At 37.1% G+C, this 20,183-nt stretch overlaps 2 protein-coding genes across 2 annotated transcripts; one reads left to right on the plus strand and one right to left on the minus strand.

The window, feature by feature from the left end:
* Positions 1-16,969: 16,969 nt before the first annotated feature.
* On the minus strand, positions 16,970-18,056 carry LOC122018728 (putative germin-like protein 2-1). Its single transcript, XM_042576123.1, has 2 exons — positions 17,802-18,056; positions 16,970-17,682 (listed from the first exon to the last, which is right to left on the minus strand). Exons 1-2 carry the CDS (start codon positions 17,971-17,973, stop codon positions 17,123-17,125), a joined length of 732 nt encoding a protein of 243 aa, XP_042432057.1. The 5' UTR covers positions 17,974-18,056; the 3' UTR covers positions 16,970-17,122.
* Positions 18,057-18,550: 494 nt separating this feature from the next.
* Positions 18,551-19,568, plus strand: LOC122018729 (putative germin-like protein 2-1). Its single transcript, XM_042576124.1, has 2 exons — positions 18,551-18,752; positions 18,866-19,568. Exons 1-2 carry the CDS (start codon positions 18,626-18,628, stop codon positions 19,423-19,425), a joined length of 687 nt encoding a protein of 228 aa, XP_042432058.1. The 5' UTR covers positions 18,551-18,625; the 3' UTR covers positions 19,426-19,568.
* The last annotated feature ends 615 nt before the right edge of the window (positions 19,569-20,183 follow it).

Here is a 20,183-nt window from a genome sequence, read left to right on the forward strand (position 1 = left end):
GCCCCTGCTTGGGCTCTATGAAGGACTTGCTCGGCCAAATCTTGGACATCAAGATGTGCTTGGCCAGCCACAACATGGACTAGAAGATGAGCTTAGGGTGGATACAAGGCTTTATAGAGGCTACAACAGGAACCGAGAGGAGAAATTGGTTTTGGTCTCCCGATGAGCTTGAGCTTCCTATGTTCTCCCCGAACACCCAACTCAAGTTCATCAATAATAACTTATACCACTAAAGAGTTATTATTGAACTACCGCACTAATCCCAAATTACATTATGAGTTCCTTCTTATCATTAGTGCAGTAATCTCCCTGTGTTTAAGATATCGAATGTTCACTAATTAAATGAGTTACTGACAACTCACTTAATTAATATCTAGCTCTAAGAGTAGTACCACTCAACTTCATTGTCATGCTGGACTAGGTCCACCTACAGGGTTTACATGACAATCCTTATGTGCTCCTCAAGGGGACAACATCAACCTAGATTACTAGGACACAATTTCCTTCTATAATCAACAACACACCATATAAATAATATTATTTCCTAACTTATCGGGCCTATTGATTTAACGAACTAAATCTCACCCATTGATAAATTAAAGAAATACATACTAAGTTTATGTGCTTGTTATTATATCAGAATTAAGAGTACGCACATCCATAATAACAGAGGTTTTGTTCTTTTATGTAGTCAGTATAAAAAAACAACCTCAAATGGTCCTGTTCAATACACACATAGTATACTAGTGTAATTTTATAGTTAAGATAAACTAATACCAAATTACACTACAATCATTCCAATGGTTTGTTCCATTCCATCTTAGTTGTGAGCTACTATTTATAATTAATAATGAACTGATAACATGATATTCTGTGTGGCACCACACACCATGTTATCTATAATATAAATTAAATGGACAACTACATTTAACATAAATGTACACATTTGACCAATGTGATTCTTAAATAAATATTTACAAAAGCTAGGCTTTTAGTATACATCCTAACAGAAGGTTACTCGAGAAGGCCGAAATTGGGTTAGGGTGAGCCTTATTTCGGTTGGTTGAAATCACCCAAGCGAGCGAAGCCTGAGAGAAAGCCCCGGACCGAGGTGAGCAACACCGGAGTAGAGGGACCGGACCAAAAGTCAACTTTATTGACTATTGTGGTTCGGGCAACCGGAACCATTCCGGGCGCCTGGACCAATCCGGGGCACCCGGAACCCTTCCGGGCGCTCGGACCTGAAGTTTTATCCTGATCATGGTCAAACGTGATCTATGCAAGAAGGGATAAAGTTTTATCCCCTCTCAGGCGCCTGGAAACCTCCAAGCGCCCCGACCAAGGCTATAAATATTGCCTTAGTTCAAGAAGCTCAATCAACACAAGCAATTAGCATTTCCAACACTTGTACGCTTTCTTTAGAGTTTAGCTTCTATTTTTCTATGCGTCATTGTTGTAAGAGGCTTCTTCGCCTGAAGGAGATACTAGTGTGACACAATCCTTGGATTAACAACCTCCCCAGTTGTAACCAAGTCAAATCCGGTGCCTCCTCTTTTAGTTTATTGCTTTTATTTATTTTATGCAAGTGTTATTCTGAGAGTTTAAGAAGGGTAGTTTTCTTTTACTTTTGTAGGGCTATTCAACCCCCATTCTAGATGGTCAACGTGGTCCAACAAGTGGTATCAGAGTTAGGATGCTTCAGGAGAACTAATCGCCGAACGAAGCACCAAATCAATGGTCGGACCAAGAATCTACTCGTCGAAATTCGAAAGAGAATTCGCTAGCTGGAAAAAGTGAAAGAAGGTATTTTTTTAAAATTGATTTCGATTTATTATTAATAATGGAGTTTGGTTTTATAACACTAGAAGGTAAAGAAAAATACCAATGGATAAAAAAGGAGCAGGTCGACTACGTGGCAAACGACAAGGCAGAATTTCATCTGCTGAGCGTTCTTCCACCATAAGAAGTTAACCGGATGGACAACTACGACTCAGCAAAGGAACTGTGGGAAAATTTCCTTAATCTGCATGAAAGAACATCCGAAGCCAAGCTCGCAAGATGGGATTTACTTCGCAACCAGCTCACCAACCTGCGACTTGAAGAAAACGGAATAGTCGCACATCTGCACTCAAAGATTAAGGAAATCATCACCAGACTTTCGAATCTTGGAGAAAAGATAAGTAATCAAGATTCGTTAAGGTACACACTCAATTCATTTCCTAGAAATTCTGTATATATAAGGAATATCTTTTGTTGTGCTACTCTCGACCGGTATTCTATACTCGATCGGTTATTTATACCCGACCAGGAATTTATAATTAAAAATATGCCGAAACCTTGCCAGGTTGAAGACCTTTATGCTCAATCTACTTTCCATGCTTGGCCGTGTTGGAATGTATACTAAAAGCCTAGCTTTTTGTATAAACATTTATTTAGAAATAAAGAATCACATTGGTCAAATGTCTACATGCTAAGTGTAGTTGTTCAATTAATTTATATTGTAGATAACATGGCATGTGGTGTCATACATAGAAGATCATGTTATCAGTTCCATATAAATTATAAACAATAGCTCACGACCGAGATGGAAAGGAACAAACCATCAGAACAGTTGTAGTGTAATTAGATATTAGTTTATCTTGACTATATAATTATATTAGTACACTTAGAGTGTATTGAGTAGGACCGTTGAGGTCATTTTTTTATACTGACTAAATAAAAGAACAAGACCTCGATAATTATGGAAGTGTGTGCTCTTAATCCTAATATAATGACAAACACATATATTTAATATTTATTTCTTTAATTTATCAATGGGCGAGATTTAGTTCGATAAATCAATAGACCCGATAAGTTGGGAAATGATATTACTTATAGTGTGTGTTGTTGATTATAGAAGGAAACTGTGTCCTAAAAATCTAGGTTGATAATGTCCCCAAGAGGAGCTCATAAGGATTGTCATGTTAAACCCTGCAGGTGGACTTAGTCCGACATGATGATAAGGTTGACTGGTACTACTCTTGGATTGAGATATTAATTAAAATGAGTTGTCAGTAACTCAATTAATTAGTGGGCATCCGACATCTTAAACACAGGGAGACTAACACACTCATAATAAGAAGGAGCCCAAAATGTAATTTGGGATTATTGCAGTAGTTCAATAATAATTCTTTAGTGGTATGAATTATTATTGATGAAATTAAGTTGGGTGTTCGGGACGAACGCGAGAAGCTTAATTTCATCGGGAGATCAAAACTAATTCCTCCTCTCGGTCCCTATTGTAGCCTCTTGTATATAGAGAATTATACCCACTCTTTGGTGGTCGGCCAAGCTAGCTTAGAGCCCAAGCTAGGGTCGGCCAAGACCCAAAGGTTGAGCCAAGTAGGGGCCAGCCAATGCTTGGAGCCCAAGCATGGTGTGGCCGACCCTAAGAAAAATAAAAGGGTTTTTTATTTTAAATTGTTCTCATGTGGATTCCATGGTTTTAAAAAGAGAGTTTAAAATTTAAAATTTTCCTTCTACAAAAGATTAAGAAAAGATTTGATATCTTTCCTTATTTGTAGATTGAGAGGAAGATTTTAATTTTGATAAAATTTTTCTGTTTTGTAATCATGTTCATGATTTAAAAAGAGAGTTTTAAAATTAAATATTTCCTTTATAGTGTTCTGTAAAAGATTAAAAGAAAGATTATATATCTTTCCTTATTTGTAGATTGAAAGGAGATTTTAATTTTAGAGATAACTTTCCTTTTTGGAAATCATCCACATGTTTTAAAAGAGAGATTTTAATTTAAAGAAATTTCCTTTTATAACCAACCATGAAGGGATAAATTATTAGAGAAATTTTATTTTTCCGGAAACAAATAAGGAAGTTTTAATTTTGTTTAAAACTTGCCGATTTTGGAAGCTCTTGAGGTGGCCGGCCATATAGTTTAAGAAAAGGAATTTGATTTTAAATCAAATTAAATTTTCCTTTTCATGGCAAAGTAATAAGGAAGTTTTTATTTAAATTTTCCTTATTTGCCAAGACCAAGAATTATAAAAGAGGGGTAAGGGTGCCTTCATGACTAAGACATCTATTCTATTTTCCTCCCTCTCTTCCTTGGTGGTGGCCGGCCCTAGAGATTCTTCCTTCTCTTCCTTGGTGGTGGCCAACCCTAGAGATTCTTATCCTTCTCTTCTCTTCTCTTCTTCTTTAGTGGTCGTTTTCATCCCTCTCTTGGAGCTCTTGTTGGTGGCCGGCTCAGGCTAGGAGAAGGAGAGAAAGGAGGCTTTGCTCTTGCATCCCTTGGAGCTTGGTGGTGGTGGCCGAACCTCTACATCTCTTGGAGACTTGGTGGTGGCCGAATCTAGCTTGGAGAAGAAGGAGCTTGGGTGGTTCTCATCTCGATAGATCGTTGTCCACACAACGTCCGAGATAAGAAGAGGAATACGGTAGAAGATCAAGAGGTCGTTGCATACAAAGAAATGTATAACTAGTAATTATTTTCCGCATCATACTAGTTTTTCTTTGTATGAATTCCAAACACAAGAGGCATATGATTCTAGAGTTTCGGATTTGTTTTTAAGTTGTGTTTTTTTTTATTTTTCAAATTTGTGATTCTGTTGTTCTTTTCGGTTAAATCTAATGTTATTTTAGGAAATTAAATATTGAATTTCTATTAAAGGCTTTGTCGAGGCAGTGGTGGATGATCCCATACCCAAGAAGGCCTAGTGCCTCGCCATTTTTGACCTAGGAGCCAATTTTAGAAATAAATATTTAATAAACTTTATAACATTGGTAGATTTGGATCAATAGTGTTAAGTTCCGTTTGCGATCCAAATCTAAACCATTAAGAACAGATAAGTTAAATTTGGAATCAATAATGTTAAGTTCCGATTGCGATTTCTAATTTAATTTCTAAAGAACACAATAGGTTGTTTAGGAAAGGTTCGACACTTGTACAAAATTTTTGTACAGTGGAACCGGTACGATCTTCCTAGGACCAACCAACAATTGGTATCAGAACTAGGGTTTGCTTTTGTGTGTTTGGTTTTCAGATAGATTATGCACATGTCATACATAATTTAGGCAGTATAATAGTAGGATGTTCTAATTTTATGGTTGTAGGCTCCAACTATTATGACATATTGATATTGTGTGTGATTATACCCTTGGAAATGTCAAGGGAATTTTATTGTATGTGCATGATTGTAATATTAAATACAGTAGGAGCTGTATTAGTCCTAGGATTTTACATTTATGTTCGATCTAGACTTGATGTACATTCCCTTATGGAATATATGATCAATGTATGTAAAATTTGATTTTATTTTTATCGCGGATCGTATCCTTGCGAGGCGTGGTGCTAATGGAGGACCAGAGGTGCAACGGAAAAGGAAGCTAGATGGTCCTGACGGCATGAACCCTAGGGCTGGCAGCACGCGAAGGACAGTAATGGAAAAGGTCATAATAGTTGGAAAATTAATTTTCATATTTATTGCTTTATTTACTATGATGTGTGTGTGCATATGATATGTGCTTGTTATAGTTAAAATTCCTCACCTAAAATAACTAAGTGGGAGAGGGATTTTTAAATAAATTCCACGGTCTCCATTACTGGTTTGTAAGTGATGCAACAAGCTTGCGTGTTGGCTCTGAGTATCTCCCTCCACAATGGATGAGTTTGTTGCGGATCACTAGATCAAACTTCCTTTATAGATGGTTATAGGAAATTATTTAGGAGTGTGTGATCTTCTCCAACTAAAGGGGCACAATCCTATTTAATGGACTAAGTATCAAGTAATGGTATACACTTAGATGCATTCAATAGTATCCTACACAACGGAGTCACTGCTATTGTTTTGCGTGACCAAAAGAATATCAACTATTAATTTGTCATAAGTTAGGTAAAACCCCCTCTTACAAATGTTTGAATTTGTATACGTCCACACTAACGTGGCATACAAAATTCACGATGTTTGAGGTAATTTTATTTGTCATAAAGCTAGGTTGACAAAATAAAATGAGTAATACCTCCTCTTACAAGCAATTGAATTTGTATACGTCCACACTAACGTGGCATACAAAATTCATGGTGTTTGAGGTAATTTAAGTTTGACAAGATAATTAATGAGTTAAACCCTCCTCTTACAAATGTTTGAATTTATATACGTCCACACTAACGTGACATGCATAATTCCCAATGTTTGAGGTGTTGGTGAATTTAAATAATATTGTTTGAGGAATCAATATTATTATAAATTCAAAGTTTTGACCAAATATTTGATCAAAGAAAGACCAATTATTAATTTTATTTGTCATAAAAGATAGGTTAACAAGATAATAAAATTAATGGATAAAATCTCCTATTAAAGTTTGAATTTGTATACGTCCACACTAACGTGGCATACAAAATTCACGGGAATTTTAAGGTGTTAGTCTTGACCAAATATTTTTGTGATTCTTAGGATTTCAAATGTTTGTCAATCCCCTAGCTGTTATACTATAGAATAGACTTGGTAGTCCCAATTATGATTGAAACAAAACTTGGATATTAAAGTGCACTGTCCTCTCAGAACTAAGAACAATATAGGTGTATTTTATTCATTAGTTGTAGAAACATGTTTAGTAGTATTATCTATCGGTACCTGGTGTGTAAATACAGGAGCCACTGATCATGTCTGCAATTCATTGTAGGGTTCCAGAAAACCTGACAACTATATGAAAGGAAAAATACCATCTACATGGGCACCGCTACAAAAGTAGCAGTTGTTGCAGTGGGATATATTTATCCTCTGATAGGAATAAAATATGGATATTGAGAAATTGTCTTTACGTACTAAGTTTAGATAGAACTAAATTTTAGTTTCTAAAAATATTAAGGATAGATATTCTATTTTGATGACAAAGTTGTTATCAAGAAAAATAGTGAAGTTATCTGTTCTGGTACGTTGGTTGGCAATTTATAATCCAATAACTCCCACGATGCAATAATTGAAAATTAATAACACATCTTCTAACTTTAATAAGAGAAAGTAACCTTCGAAGATGAACCAATCATATCTTTGACATCTAAGGCTAGGTTATATTAACTTGAGTAGGATTCAAAGGATAATAGTCGATGAACTTTTGGGTTCATTGGTAGTGGAAATCTTTCCAACCTGCGAGTCTTACTTGGAAGGAAAAATATCCAAGAAGCTTTTAAGTCTAAGGGGTATAGAGCCAAAGATATGTTGGAATTAGTTCATTCTGATTTGTGTGGACCTTTGACTATCCAGGCAAGAGGTTGTCTCGAATATTTCGTCTCTTTTATAGACGACTATTCGAGACACGGGTATATTTACTTGATGCGCCACAAGTCTAAGTGCTTTGATAAGTACAAGGCTGATGTGGAGAAACGTTAAGGTAAAAGTATCAAGATACTACGGTGAGATCTTAGTGGCGAATACCTCTTAGGAGAGTTTAAGAGTCACTTATCAGAAGTCGGGATTCAATCTCAACTGACTGCACCTGGTACATCCCAACAGAATGGTGTGACAGAAAGAAGGTATAGGACTCTTATGGAAATGATTAGATCGATGATGAGTTATTCATAATTACCAAATTCATTTTGAGGATATACTCTGGAAACAAAAGTGAATATAGTACCTTCTAAGTCAGAACTCTCTACTCCATAGAATTGCTGAATAGGCGTAAGCCTAATTTGAAGCATATTCAGATTCTGGGTAGTCCAACACATGTGCTGAAGGGAGACACTGATAAGATGGACAGGAGTTCACTTGTTTGTGGGTGATCCTAGAGAAACGAACGGAGGTTTATAGTCCTTAAAATCAGAAGGTCATGGTTAGCACCAATGCCTGTTTTTAGAAGAGGACTAAGTAATGAACCACAAGCCCATAAGTAAATTTGTTCTTAAGGAAATAATAAAGGACACGTCTAATCTAGTACCAACTATACAAGATGAAATATCACAAGAAACTGCAACACGTATTACAAATGATACACAATTACAGAAAGTGCCTCGTCGTAGTGGGAGGGTTGTTAAGGCAACCTGAAAGATTCATGCTTTGGGAGAGTCTTTGGACTAGAGCCCTTGTGAACATGAATTTGATCCCCGGACATATGATGAAGCACCCCAAGATAAAGATACAGCATCTTGGCAAAGAGCAATGAATACAGAATTAGAATATATGTATTCTGATAAAGTCTGGGAGCTTGTTGAATCACCAAATGATGTAAAAGCCATTAGGTCTACAATAGAAAAAGAGGGACAGACGGGAAGGTGGAAACCTTCAAAGCAAGGCTTGTTAAAAAAAGGGAAACCTTTTCACCGATAGTCATGCTTAAAGTCTATCCGGATTCTTTTATCTATTGCTACTCATATGGATTATGAGATTTGACAAATAGATGTCAAGATAGTTTTCCTTAATGGAAGTCTTGAAGAAAACATCCATATAACGCAACCAGAGGAGTTTATTGCAAAGGACTAAAAGCATCTAGTATGTAAGCTCAATCGGTCTATGGACTGAAGCAAAAGCTTTAAGATCTTGAAACATCCGGTTTAATGAAGTAATCTAGATCTATGGATTTATTCAGTGTTCAGATGGATTTTTATGTATACAAGAAGTGTGATGGAAACGTGGTGATATTTCTTGTACTATACGTAGATGTCATTTTTGATAGTTGGAAACAATATCAAAGTGTTGTCGGAAGTAAGGGTATGGTTGTCCAAGCAATTTGATATGAAGGACTTGGGAGAATGCACACATATTCTAGGGATAAAGGGATCACAAGAAAAGAATATTGTGCTTATCCCAAGCTTCATACAATCCTAGCTCATTTTAGCATGCAAGACTCCAAGAAAGGTTTTCTACCTTTTAGGCATGGAATAGCTTTATCTAAAGAGATGTCTCCAAAGACATCAAAGGAGATAGAGGACATGAAGGCAGCTCCTTATGCTTCGGCTGTCGGAAGACTAATGTATGCTGTGAACGAAATCGGATATCTGTTTTGCCTAGGGCATAGTTAGCATATATCAAAGTAACTCAGGACCGAGACACTAGACTGCCATAAAGCATATATTAAAGTACCTTAAAGGGACTAGAGATTATATGCTAGTTTACAAGACAGATGATTTGTTCCATGTGGGTTACACAGATTCAGACTTCCAATCAGATAGGGGCAATAGTAAGTCAACCTCAGGGTTTTGTGTTTACTTTAGGAGGTGAAGCCATAACAATGGAGGGGTGTTAAGCATAAGTGCTTTTTCGAACTCCACTATGGAAGCTAAGTATATGACAACCTCTAAGGCAGTCATAGAAGCTGAATGACTCAATAACTTCATGATGAACTTAGATGTGATTCCTGGTTTGTCAAAAATTATTTGGTGCAGTAGCAAATTTGAAGGAACCACGAGCCCATAAGGCAAGTAAACACAATAGAGCGCATGTACCACCCAATACGAGACATCGTATAACGAGGAGAAGTTGTTGCCACCTAGATTGCATCAGATGATAACCTGAGAGATCTTTTCACTAAGGTCCTTAAGGCAAGAGCTTTTGATGGACATGTTGAAGGGTTGGGAATCAGATGTATGGCAGGATATATGACAGCATAGTCTTTTAGTATAAGTGGAAGATTATTGGAATGTATATTGAAAGCCTAGCTTTTTGTATAAACATTTATTTAGAAATAAAGAATCACATTGGTCAAATGTCAACATGCTAAATGTAGTTGTTCAATTAATTTATATTGCAAATAACATGGTGTGTGGTGTCACACATAGAAGATCATGTTATCAGTTCCTTATAAATTATAAACAGTAGCTCACGACCGAGATGGAAAGGAACAAACCATAAGAACAGTCGTAGTGTAATTAGGTATAGTTTATCTTGACTATATAATTACACTACTACACTTAGAGTGTATTGAGTAGGACCATTGAGGTAGTTTTTTTTTATACTGACTAAATAAAAGAACAAGACCTCGGTTATTATGGAAGTGTGTGCTCTTAATCCTAATATAATGACAAACATATATATTTAATATTTATTTCTTTAATTTATCAATGGGTGAGATTTAGTTTGATAAATCAATAGGCTCGATAAGTTGGGAAATGATATTACTTATAGTGTGTGTTGTTGATTAAAGAAGGAAACTGTGTCCTAGTAATCTAGGTTGATAATGTCCCCAAGAGGAGCTCATAAGGATTGTCATGTTAAACCCTACAGGTGGACTTAGTCTGACATGATGATAAGGTTGACTGGTACTACTCTTGGACTGAGATATTAATTAAAATGAGTTGTCAGTAACTCAATTAATTAGTAGACATCTGACATCTTAAACACAGGGAGACTAACACACTCATAATAAGAAGGAGCCCAAAATGTAATTTGGGATTGGTGCGGTAGTTCAATAATAATTCTTTAATGGTATGAATTATTATTGATGAAATTAAGTTGAGTGTTCGGGGCAAACACGGGAAGCTTAATTTTATCGGGAGACCAAAACCAATTCCTCCTCTCGGTCCCTATCGTAGCCTCTTGTATATAGAGAATTATGCCCACCTTATTACCCACTCTTTAGTGGCTGACCAAGCTAGATTGGAGCCCAAGCAAGGGTCGGCCAAGACCCAAAGGTTGAGCCAAGTAGGGGTCGGCCAATGCTTGGAGCCCAAGCATGGTGTGGCTGGCCCTAAGAAAAATAAAAGGGTTTTTTATTTTAAAATTTTCTTATGTGGATTCCATGATTTTAAAAAGAGAGTTTAAAATTTAAATTTTTCCTTCTACAAAAGATTAAGAAAAGATTTGATATCTTTCCTTATTTGTAAATTGAGAGGAAGATTTTAATTTTGATAAAACTCTCCTTTTTTGTAACCATGTTCATGATTTAAAAAGAGAGTTTTAAAATTAAATATTTCCTTTATAGTCTTCTACAAAAGATTAAGAGAAAGATTAGATATCTTTCCTTATTTGTAGATTGAAAGGAGATTTTAATTTTAGAGATAACTTTCCTTTTTGAAAATCATCTACATGTTTTTAAAGAGATATTTTAATTTAAAGAAATTTCCTTTTATAACCAACCATGAAGGGATAAATTATTAGAGAAATTTTATTTTTTAAAATTTCCGGAAACAAATAAGGAAGTTTTAATTTTGTTTAAAACTTACCTATTTTGGAAGCTCTTGAGGTGGCCGACCATATAGTTTAAGAAAAGGAATTTGATTTTAAATCAAATTAAATTTTCCTTTTCATGGCAAAGTAATAAGGAAGTTTTTATTTAAATTTTTCTTATTTGCCAAGACCAAGGATTATAAAAGAGGGGGTAAGGGTGTCTTCATGGCTAAGACATCTATTCTATTTTCCTCCCTCTCTTCCTTGGTGGTGGCCGACCCTAGAGATTCTTCTCCTTCTCTTCTCTTCTTCTTTAGTGGTCGTTTTCATCCCTCTCTTGGAGCTCTTGTTGGTGGCCGGCTTAGGCTAAGAGAAGAAGGAGAGAAAGGAGGCTTTGCTCTTGCATCCCTTGGAGCTTGGTAGTGGTGGCCGAACCTCTACATCTCTTGGAGACTTGGTGGTGGCCTAATCTAGCTTGGAGAAGAAGGAGCTTGGGTGGTTCTCATCTCGATAGATCGTTTCCCACACAACGTCCGAGATAAGAAGAGGAATACGGTAGAAGATCAAGAGGTCGTTGCATACAAAGAAAGGTATAACTAGTAATTATTTTCCACATCATACTAGTTTTTCTTTGTATGAATTCCAAACACAAGAGGCATATGATTCTAAAGTTTTGGATTTGTTTCGAAGTTGTATTTTTTTTTTTGTTTTTCGAATTTGTGATTCGATTGTTCTTTTCGGTTAAACCTAATGTTATTTTAGGAAATTAAATATTGAATTTCTATTAAAGGCTTTGTTGAGGCAGTGGTGGATGATCTTATACCTAAGAAGGTCTAGTGTCTCGCCATGTTTGACCTGGGAGCCGATTTAAGAAATAAATATTTAATTAACTTTATAACGTAGGTGAATTTGGATCAATAGTGTTAAGTTCTGCAATCCAAATCTAAACCATTAAGAACAGATAAGTTAAATTTGGAATCAATAATATTAAGTTATGTTTGTTATTCCTAATTTAATTTCTAAAGAACACAATAGGTTCTTTAGGAAAGATTCGACACTTGTACAAAATTTTTGTACAGTGGAACCGGTACGATCTTCCTAGGACCAACCAATAGGTCGGTCTATTGAGCTTGGCAGGTCCTACTTTATCTGCCAAGATTAACCAGTCGGGCGTATATAAACATTATTGCCCGGTAGACCTTCCCTCGGTCGGCCGTAGGCTAAGGATTGTGCGAGATTAAATACCTCGGTGCTCGGTCGGTCTATTGAGCTCGGCCGGTCCTACCTTATCGATCAAGATTAACCAGTCAAGCGTATACAAATACTATTGTCTGGTAGACATTCCCTCGGTCGATCGTATGCTAAGGATCGTGCGAGACTAAATGCCTCTGTGCTCGGCCGGTCTATTAAGCTTGGTCGGTCCTACCTTATCGACCGAGATTAACCATTCGAGCGTATATAAGCCTTCTGGACAGCTTAAGGCTAACTATTTCTACGTTCGGTCGGTCTCTTCCACTTGGCCGGTCTTTGCCTACCAAACTCATATGCTCGGCCGATCCATTATGTTCGACCGGTCTCTACCTGCCCAACGTGTAGCAACACTCTTACCAAGTCAATCCTTTTTTCTGTCTTCCTTATTGTCCCCTTTTTCTCTCCTACAAAGGGTCCACTTATCATAACCCATATCAGTCGGTATAATTTTAATTATTGTATTAAAATTATTGTACTTGAAATTCTCTGATTTATTAGTGAATTTCCCAAAGTAAATACTCAATGAGTGTGGGCCTTGGAGTAGGAGTCATCACAAGCTACGAACCAAGTAAAACCAACTAACCAACTTGTGTCGTTGTTTTCTCTACTTGTTCTTATTCCGTTGTGTTTATCTCTGATTGTGTTTACGAAAAGTGAAAAAGCCATGAGTGTTATTCACCTCCCTCTCTACCACGTCTCGATCCTACACTGATTATCGATTTCACTCGAGTTTAGATTTATGTTCAAGTTATTTTATTTTTTTTTTGTTCTACTGTCGCTGTTTATTATTTTCTTTCCTTCATTGAATCAATGAGATTTTGTAATAATAGTATAACTATTATCTTGTGTATATTAGTATGTTCATATGTTCGTGTATACATATATGTTATTTTGTAATAATAGTATAGCTGTTAGAGCTCTAACCTAGGGGGAGCTAATTTTTGAACAATTAGACTAGGAGTTGTTCCAATCATATTTTCATGTTTATTAGTTTTAAAATATGATTTCAAAAATTATAGTATTTTAATCTCATAAAGAATTTTGTTTTACTTCTTATCAAGCTGAAATGAACTTAGCTTAAGATCTACCATAAACAACATGTTCCTATAGATCTAGGTAGCTAGTATCTCATAAACACCATGTTCCACCCCAGCTGCCCCACACGGTCGGTCCCACCACTATCTATGATGAGGTAAATTGGAAAGCTATAGTTGGCTAGTGCGAGGGAGGACTTTTTCCTCGGCTTTGTCGAACCATCTGTGCTTTATTATGCTTTGACTTGAAGTTGACATATTACTTGATATGTTCTAGACTTAATTACATTTATTTATTCTTGACTTTCATTTCGATATATGATTTGAGTTTGCTTGTTTAACTATCCAATTATGGTCTAACTTAAGTTTATTATTAACCTCCTTATTTCTTTACTATATGTCATATTGTTTTTTTCTTGTCTTGCCCTTGGGGCTATAGTACAGTGTAAGGGCATCACGTTGTCACCCAAGGACCAACGATTCAATCCCCAGTAAAGACACATTTGTATGAATTTTTTCATCAAATGGGCGCGTAACCATAGGATGTTGTGTTTTTGGCAGCCCATCGCGAGTACTTTTCGATTTACCCTAGCGACTGGTGGAAAACTTTCATTGGGCATGGCTGGTTCCTCCAAGTTCGATGTTACCTAATTCATTTTTTTATGTCATATTTCTTTTTATCGATTTTTTATATATAAAAAATGGGGAGAAAAAAAATGAGATAAAAGAATTATTCCCCCAAACTTAATATTCCTTATCTGATTAACGAGGGGCAAAATTTAAGGGAAATCATATTTTTAATTTTTTTTTATACATGAAAAAGGAGGAGAGAAATAAAAAAAGTGAGATAAAAGAATTATTTTCCCAAATTAATATTCCTTATATGATTAAGGGGAGCAAAAATTAGGGAGAGACATATTTTCAATTATTATATTCATGTATGACTGCACTAACTCTATCTTCTTTCATGCATTGAATATTAATCTAAATTTCAAACTTATTTTTGATTATTGATTACTAATTGGAACTTACTTTTTATATCATCAAAAAGTGGGAGATTGTTTGTGTTGAGTGCACAATATTTAAAATTAGATTAGTTGATCTAACCAGTTGTGTCAAGTTTGTAGGTGTAGGTTACTTGACAGATATTAAAAGTCCTGGTTATGAACCAGGAAGTGACTAAGTAATAGTGAATATAAGCATCCAAAGTCCTAATTTGGATTAAGCATGAGTTAAGTCTTGGTTGGAGACCAAATAACAAATTCCTTGCTAGATACTAGGTGAATCAAGTCCAAGTGATTAAGGATTGGTAGTTAAATTTGTAACTTGGGGCTAGGTGAATCATGTCCAAGTGATTAAGGCTTGGTAGTAAAATTTCTAGCTAGGTGCTAAGTGAATTAAGTCCAAGTAGAGTCAATTGAGAGTTGAAGGCTTGGCAAACAAATATAGGTGGAAGCAGCTGGGAGCTGTGGCTTGGCAACTCAATCTAGATGAGTCAGCTGGAGGCTAAACATCTAGTTCCAACATAATTGTAACTTTACATTCTTCAACATACTCATTACGTGTAACCACTATAGTGAAGCATTTTCGTCAGTTCTAGTCAACCAGATGGAGTCCGGAGGTGACTGGCTGGTATTAACTCTCAACGGAAGGATTTAACAAGGTCAAGGCGATTGTACAAGTCCAGGCAACCGGAGTGTATAGGCGACCGGAGTAGTTTCCAGGCGACTGGGGGATGGTGTTATCCACAATTAGAATAAAATGATCACGATGAAGATTGGCCTTTACCTAGGTGACCGATGGGGTGTACAAGCAACCTGAGAGCTTTGTTAACGGTATATTACTGACAGAAGTTGTACCCATGTCAGTATTTGTATAGGCAATCGAAAAGGTTTCTAGTGATTGATGGAGTATATATAAGGAGTTTCAAAGCGGAGCTTCAACACAACTCATCTACCATCAATTCACTCTTGTTTTGATGCTCTAAGTTCTTCTTCTCCTTTTGTACTATGACACACTGTAACTTGTGCTTTATTTCTGATTAGCAATATCTAGAGTAACAATTTCATTTATTTTAGTGTTGCCTTATGTGTTATTATTATGATTTAATTTTTATATTCTTTTTTTGAAAGGTTTCTCCACCTAGGAGAAATTAAAAATAAGAATCACATTTTTTTAATTATTGTGTATGCTTACTTGTGATTTGATTGATAAACTTGCATGCTCAAATTGTTAGCTTAATTTACTGCATATTTACTATTTTGTCTTACTTGATTGAATCTGTCGAAAGTTAAATTTATTTTTGTCATGCTAACTCTGATTGATTCAACTATTTATTTTTACTATCTGCTTATTTTTAATTTGTAACATTATTCACTTCCCTCTAGCATTGATTTTGATCCTATATGATAGATATTTTATTGCTTGTTGAAAGTCGTGCACTTGCAGATTTCACCTATGACCAGCAAAGCCGACTCCCTTCAATACTTAAGTGAGGATAATCTTGGAAATAAAATTTACCTTCTCTAAGGGGAAGGGCTTATGCTTGAAAAGAAAGTATCTTCCGCTAGGGAAGAGCTATAACAAGCAGTGAAAGCAAGTGCCTTCTGTTGAGGAAGGGATATTTGGTGGAGCAAGGATGAAAAATTAAAATAGTGGTGGAGCCGATCAATTGCTGCGTTGAATGGAAAATACTCATAGAATTTGAATTCAGTAGAGAGCATGCATGGAAGAGAGAACCTTCTTCTTGGCGAACTTCCTTTATCTTATATTGGCATGAAGCTTCCTTCCACGTGGACTCCTCCATGCCTTGTCCATCATCTCATATGTGTGTTGCAGTCAACTCCCTATATGGAAAGAAGTATGGCTGTTATTTTCTCTTCTATTAGACAACCTCTTACTTACATGTCTAATAAATACTAGTGAGGGTACGAATCCTCCTGCTTGCCCAGTTCGCCGACACTGTTGCCATCACCTCCCTTGGTTAACCTTCACTATAGCCATGTTTAGTTCACTGCTCAGTATTTAATTAGCTCCTGGTTTAAGAATGACTAACAACGATAATGAAGTAAAGTAGTATGTGAAACCAGAGTCCGCGAGGGATATCTACAGGTGGGGATAATCTTGTAGCTTGAGGGACAACACCACCTAAGAGGTTATTAGCTAGAGAAGTGTTTATAAAATTGATAATCTACAGGCAGGGAGGCTCTGACAACCTGGGATAATTGAAGTTCAGGGGATATGTCCAAAGGCAAGGAGGCTCTCGTAGCCTAGGATAGTTGAGGTCTACGGGAGATCTCCTCAAGCATAAAAGTTCTTGCAGCCATAGTTGAGGTTCAGATGAGATCTCCATAGGCAGGGAGGTTCTTAATTACAACTTGAGATAGTAGGAGTCTAGGGAAGACTTCCACGGGCAAGAAGGTTCTCACAGCCTAGGATAGTAGGAGTAGTTAAGGGGAGACTTCCATAAACAGAGAAATTTTCAAAGCTTGGGATATCATTTGTTAGAGAGACATTAGCTGCAGGAATGATGAAGTAGCACGGTTAATTAACATTCAAAGATAAATAATGATTCTTTATTTTTCGCTTAGCTTCTTTTATTGATTTGGAATCCAAAAATAGTAAAGCTACAGAATTGCAACGTAGAGTAACAACAACGAATACATCATGCAGATGATTTATTGGCAAGTAATTAATTAATTAATTAAGCGAGTGAGTGAGGGTTGGTTGAGAAAGTGAAAGTTGCTAATTGTTGTTGTCCGTCCATTGTTGAGCTTGGAGCCGGTCAACGAGGCGTTTGTCCACCTGAAAAGCCTTGGCGAGCACATCATCGGAAATGGGCGGCGTCGAGCCGAACACAGCCTTGGCAATGGTAATGACGCCCGGGTTTTGACTGCTGAGACCGGCGAGCGCAACGGCATTGTATTTGCCCGTGTTGAGTTGGAAGTGGATGAGGCCTTGGGGGAACACAAAGACGTCACCCTTCTTCAAATTCTTAGTGAAGAGGCGGTTGGTTTGGCCGATGTTGGACGTCACAAAGCCGACGTAGAGCTCTCCTTCTAGCACGACGAGGATCTCAGTGGCGCGAGGGTGGGTGTGGGGAGGGTTGAGCCCATTAGGCGCGAAGTCTATGCGAGCCAAGGAGATGCCGAGGGTGTTCAGCCCGGGGATCTTATTCAGGTTGACGGCGGTGACGTTGGAGCGGACATTGTTGACGGTGTTGCCGGGCTTGTCGAGGCCAGAAGTGTAGAAGTCGTCGGCTGTGACGTCGTTCATGTTCTTGCATACGGCGCCGTTGACGAACACTGCAAAAAGGTAAGGTCCGATTGGTAAACATATGCATGCATGCATGCGTACTGGAAAATGGAAATGAAAGCGCTTAGTTTGCTTGTTGGCGGGGGAGGAGGAGTAAAGCTATATGCACCTTTGGAGCTATCATCTGCGACGCAGAAGTCCTGAAGGGGACTAGGATCTGAAGCCAATACAGCAAGAGCGAAAGCCAAGGCGAGGAGTGCGACGAGGAGCAGTTTCATAGCCATGTCTTTGATTAATTGTATCACTGAGCTGAGCAATGGTATATTGGTATTGCTATGCATGCATTAATAGGTTTATATAGAAAAGAAGTAGGCTTGAAAGTTGAAACATTCTTCGCCCTGCCCTGCTCTGCTCTGCTCTGCTTTCATTTGGTAGCGTGCGTGAGAAGAGAGATCATGAAATGGTAAACTAAAAGCGCATGACATGCTCAGTCTTCACCTGCTCCTTAATCATCAGAGTAATTAACTACTTGGTCTTATCTTATTACTTGACCAATTAAAAGTTTAATTTTCGCCTGAGAATTTGACCATATCATATGGTGCTACCTACCAAATACAAGACATGCACAATTAATTAAAGCTAATTGACTTAGTGATCCTCTACGTCCTTTATATTAATTTACTTGGCCAACATAGAAGCAAATTAGAATGGGCAACACTATATAATTAATGCGTTTATCATCGTATTAATTAATTGATTATATTGGCTTGTACTTAACTAATCCACGTTCCCATTAATGCTCATATTTGAATTATACATTTATAATAAGTCAAAGTCAAAGTAAGGAAAGATTAGTTCAAACCTTCTAGTCTGGTAGTCTATATATATATCCCTTTCCTCTAACCTATTCGCATATCATTCATTGCAGCTAGCAACCAACCGTCGTTTCTACTCTTTTATACATTAATCTCCTAAACAAATTAATTAGCTAAGATGATGGCTAAAATTCTTATGGTTATTGCTGCTCTCCTTGCTTTGCAATTGGCTACCTCTCGTGTAGTATGGGCATCTGATCCTAGTCCACTTCAAGACTTTTGTGTCGCCGATAACAGCTCCAAAGGTTTATATACATAACTTCTTCTCCCTTAGCTTAGCTTAGCTTGGTTGATTTAATTTAGAGCGGCTTGTCTAATTACATGCATCTTATTTATTCATTGGTTCCTTGATTTACAGTGTTTGTCAATGGATTCGTTTGCAAGAGCATGGATGACGTGAAAGCCGAAGACTTCTTCACCTATGGCCTCGACAAGCCCGGCAACACCATAAACAAGCTAGGCTCCAACGTCCGTGTAGTCAATGTGAATACAATTCCTGGGCTCAACACGCTCGGCATCTCCATGGCTCGCATCGACTTCGCCCCTCGCGGACTCAACCCACCCCACACTCACCCTCGCGCCACTGAGATCCTCACCGTGCTAGAAGGAGAGCTCTATGTTGGCTTTGTGACATCCAACATCGGCCAAACCAACTGTCTTTTCACCAAGATTCTGAAGAAGGGCGATGTGTTTGTGTTCCCTCAAGGCCTTGTCCACTTCCAATTCAACCGTGGCCATACAAGAGCTATTGCAATCGCTACTCTAAGTAGCCAAAACCCCGATACCATAATCGTTGCAAATGCAGTTTTTGGCTCAAAACCCTCCATATCCGATGAAGTTCTCGCTAAGGCTTTCCAAGTGGATCGGAAGATTGTTGACCGACTCCAAGCTCAATTCTGGATGGATAACAACAATTAGATATATAGGAGACGTTTGTATATCATATATATTATCAATATTATCGTTACTATGCATGGGTTTTTATAACCAGTATAATTGACTTACTTAATAAAGTAATTTGTCATGTAACCATTTAATTTATTTCAATAATAAAGATCATGAGGATGATGATGATGATGATGAGATATTTTATTTGAATAATGATATAATATGAGATCCATTTTGTTTGAAACCTAGGTTTAATCATGCTAACAAAGACAAAAGCGTCAAATTTATAAATTATGGTGTTTAATTGTACCTTTTAAATTACAAATTAAGCTGCAATTATATATATGATTGAAATAGATTTAATTAATCAATGTAAAAGTTTATGCATGGTATATCCGCCCAACCTTTTTTTCTCAACATACCTAGCTTTGTCGACATGCTCACTTCAACTAAGATTTTCATAACACATCTAGCTTGTTTGATTTTTTATATGTACTATCGATGTGATTTGTCCATCCCTCTAATTATATGCCTAACTCAATTGGCTTTCTTGAATCGTCATGGACATAATTAGTCGATCGAATTTGCCTTGACTAATCTTTTTGAGCCACCTAGCACGACGATGTGATAATTTCATTTAGCTTGTTTGGCATACTTAGCTTGATTGACACCATTGCCTACTACAAGCTTGATTGACATGCTTAATTAGCTTAGCTAACCCACTTGGTCCTCTCATAAAATGAAATCTGCCCGCCCACCAAATACAATTGACCAACCTACTTCCCCCA

Source organism: Zingiber officinale, chromosome 9A, assembly GCF_018446385.1.
Source record: "Zingiber officinale cultivar Zhangliang chromosome 9A, Zo_v1.1, whole genome shotgun sequence".
NCBI classification, from domain to species: Eukaryota; Viridiplantae; Streptophyta; class Magnoliopsida; order Zingiberales; family Zingiberaceae; genus Zingiber; species Zingiber officinale.

Coding starts and splice junctions, on each gene's coding strand:
- LOC122018728 (XM_042576123.1), bottom strand. CDS start 17,973: ATGCATAGCAATACCAATATACCATTGCTCAGCTCAGTGATACAATTA. Junction 17,683..17,801: donor CGCAGATGATAGCTCCAAAG/GTGCATATAGCT, acceptor ACCTTTTTGCAG/TGTTCGTCAACGGCGCCGTA.
- LOC122018729 (XM_042576124.1), top strand. CDS start 18,626: ATGATGGCTAAAATTCTTATGGTTATTGCTGCTCTCCTTGCTTTGCAA. Junction 18,753..18,865: donor CGCCGATAACAGCTCCAAAG/GTTTATATACAT, acceptor CTTGATTTACAG/TGTTTGTCAATGGATTCGTT.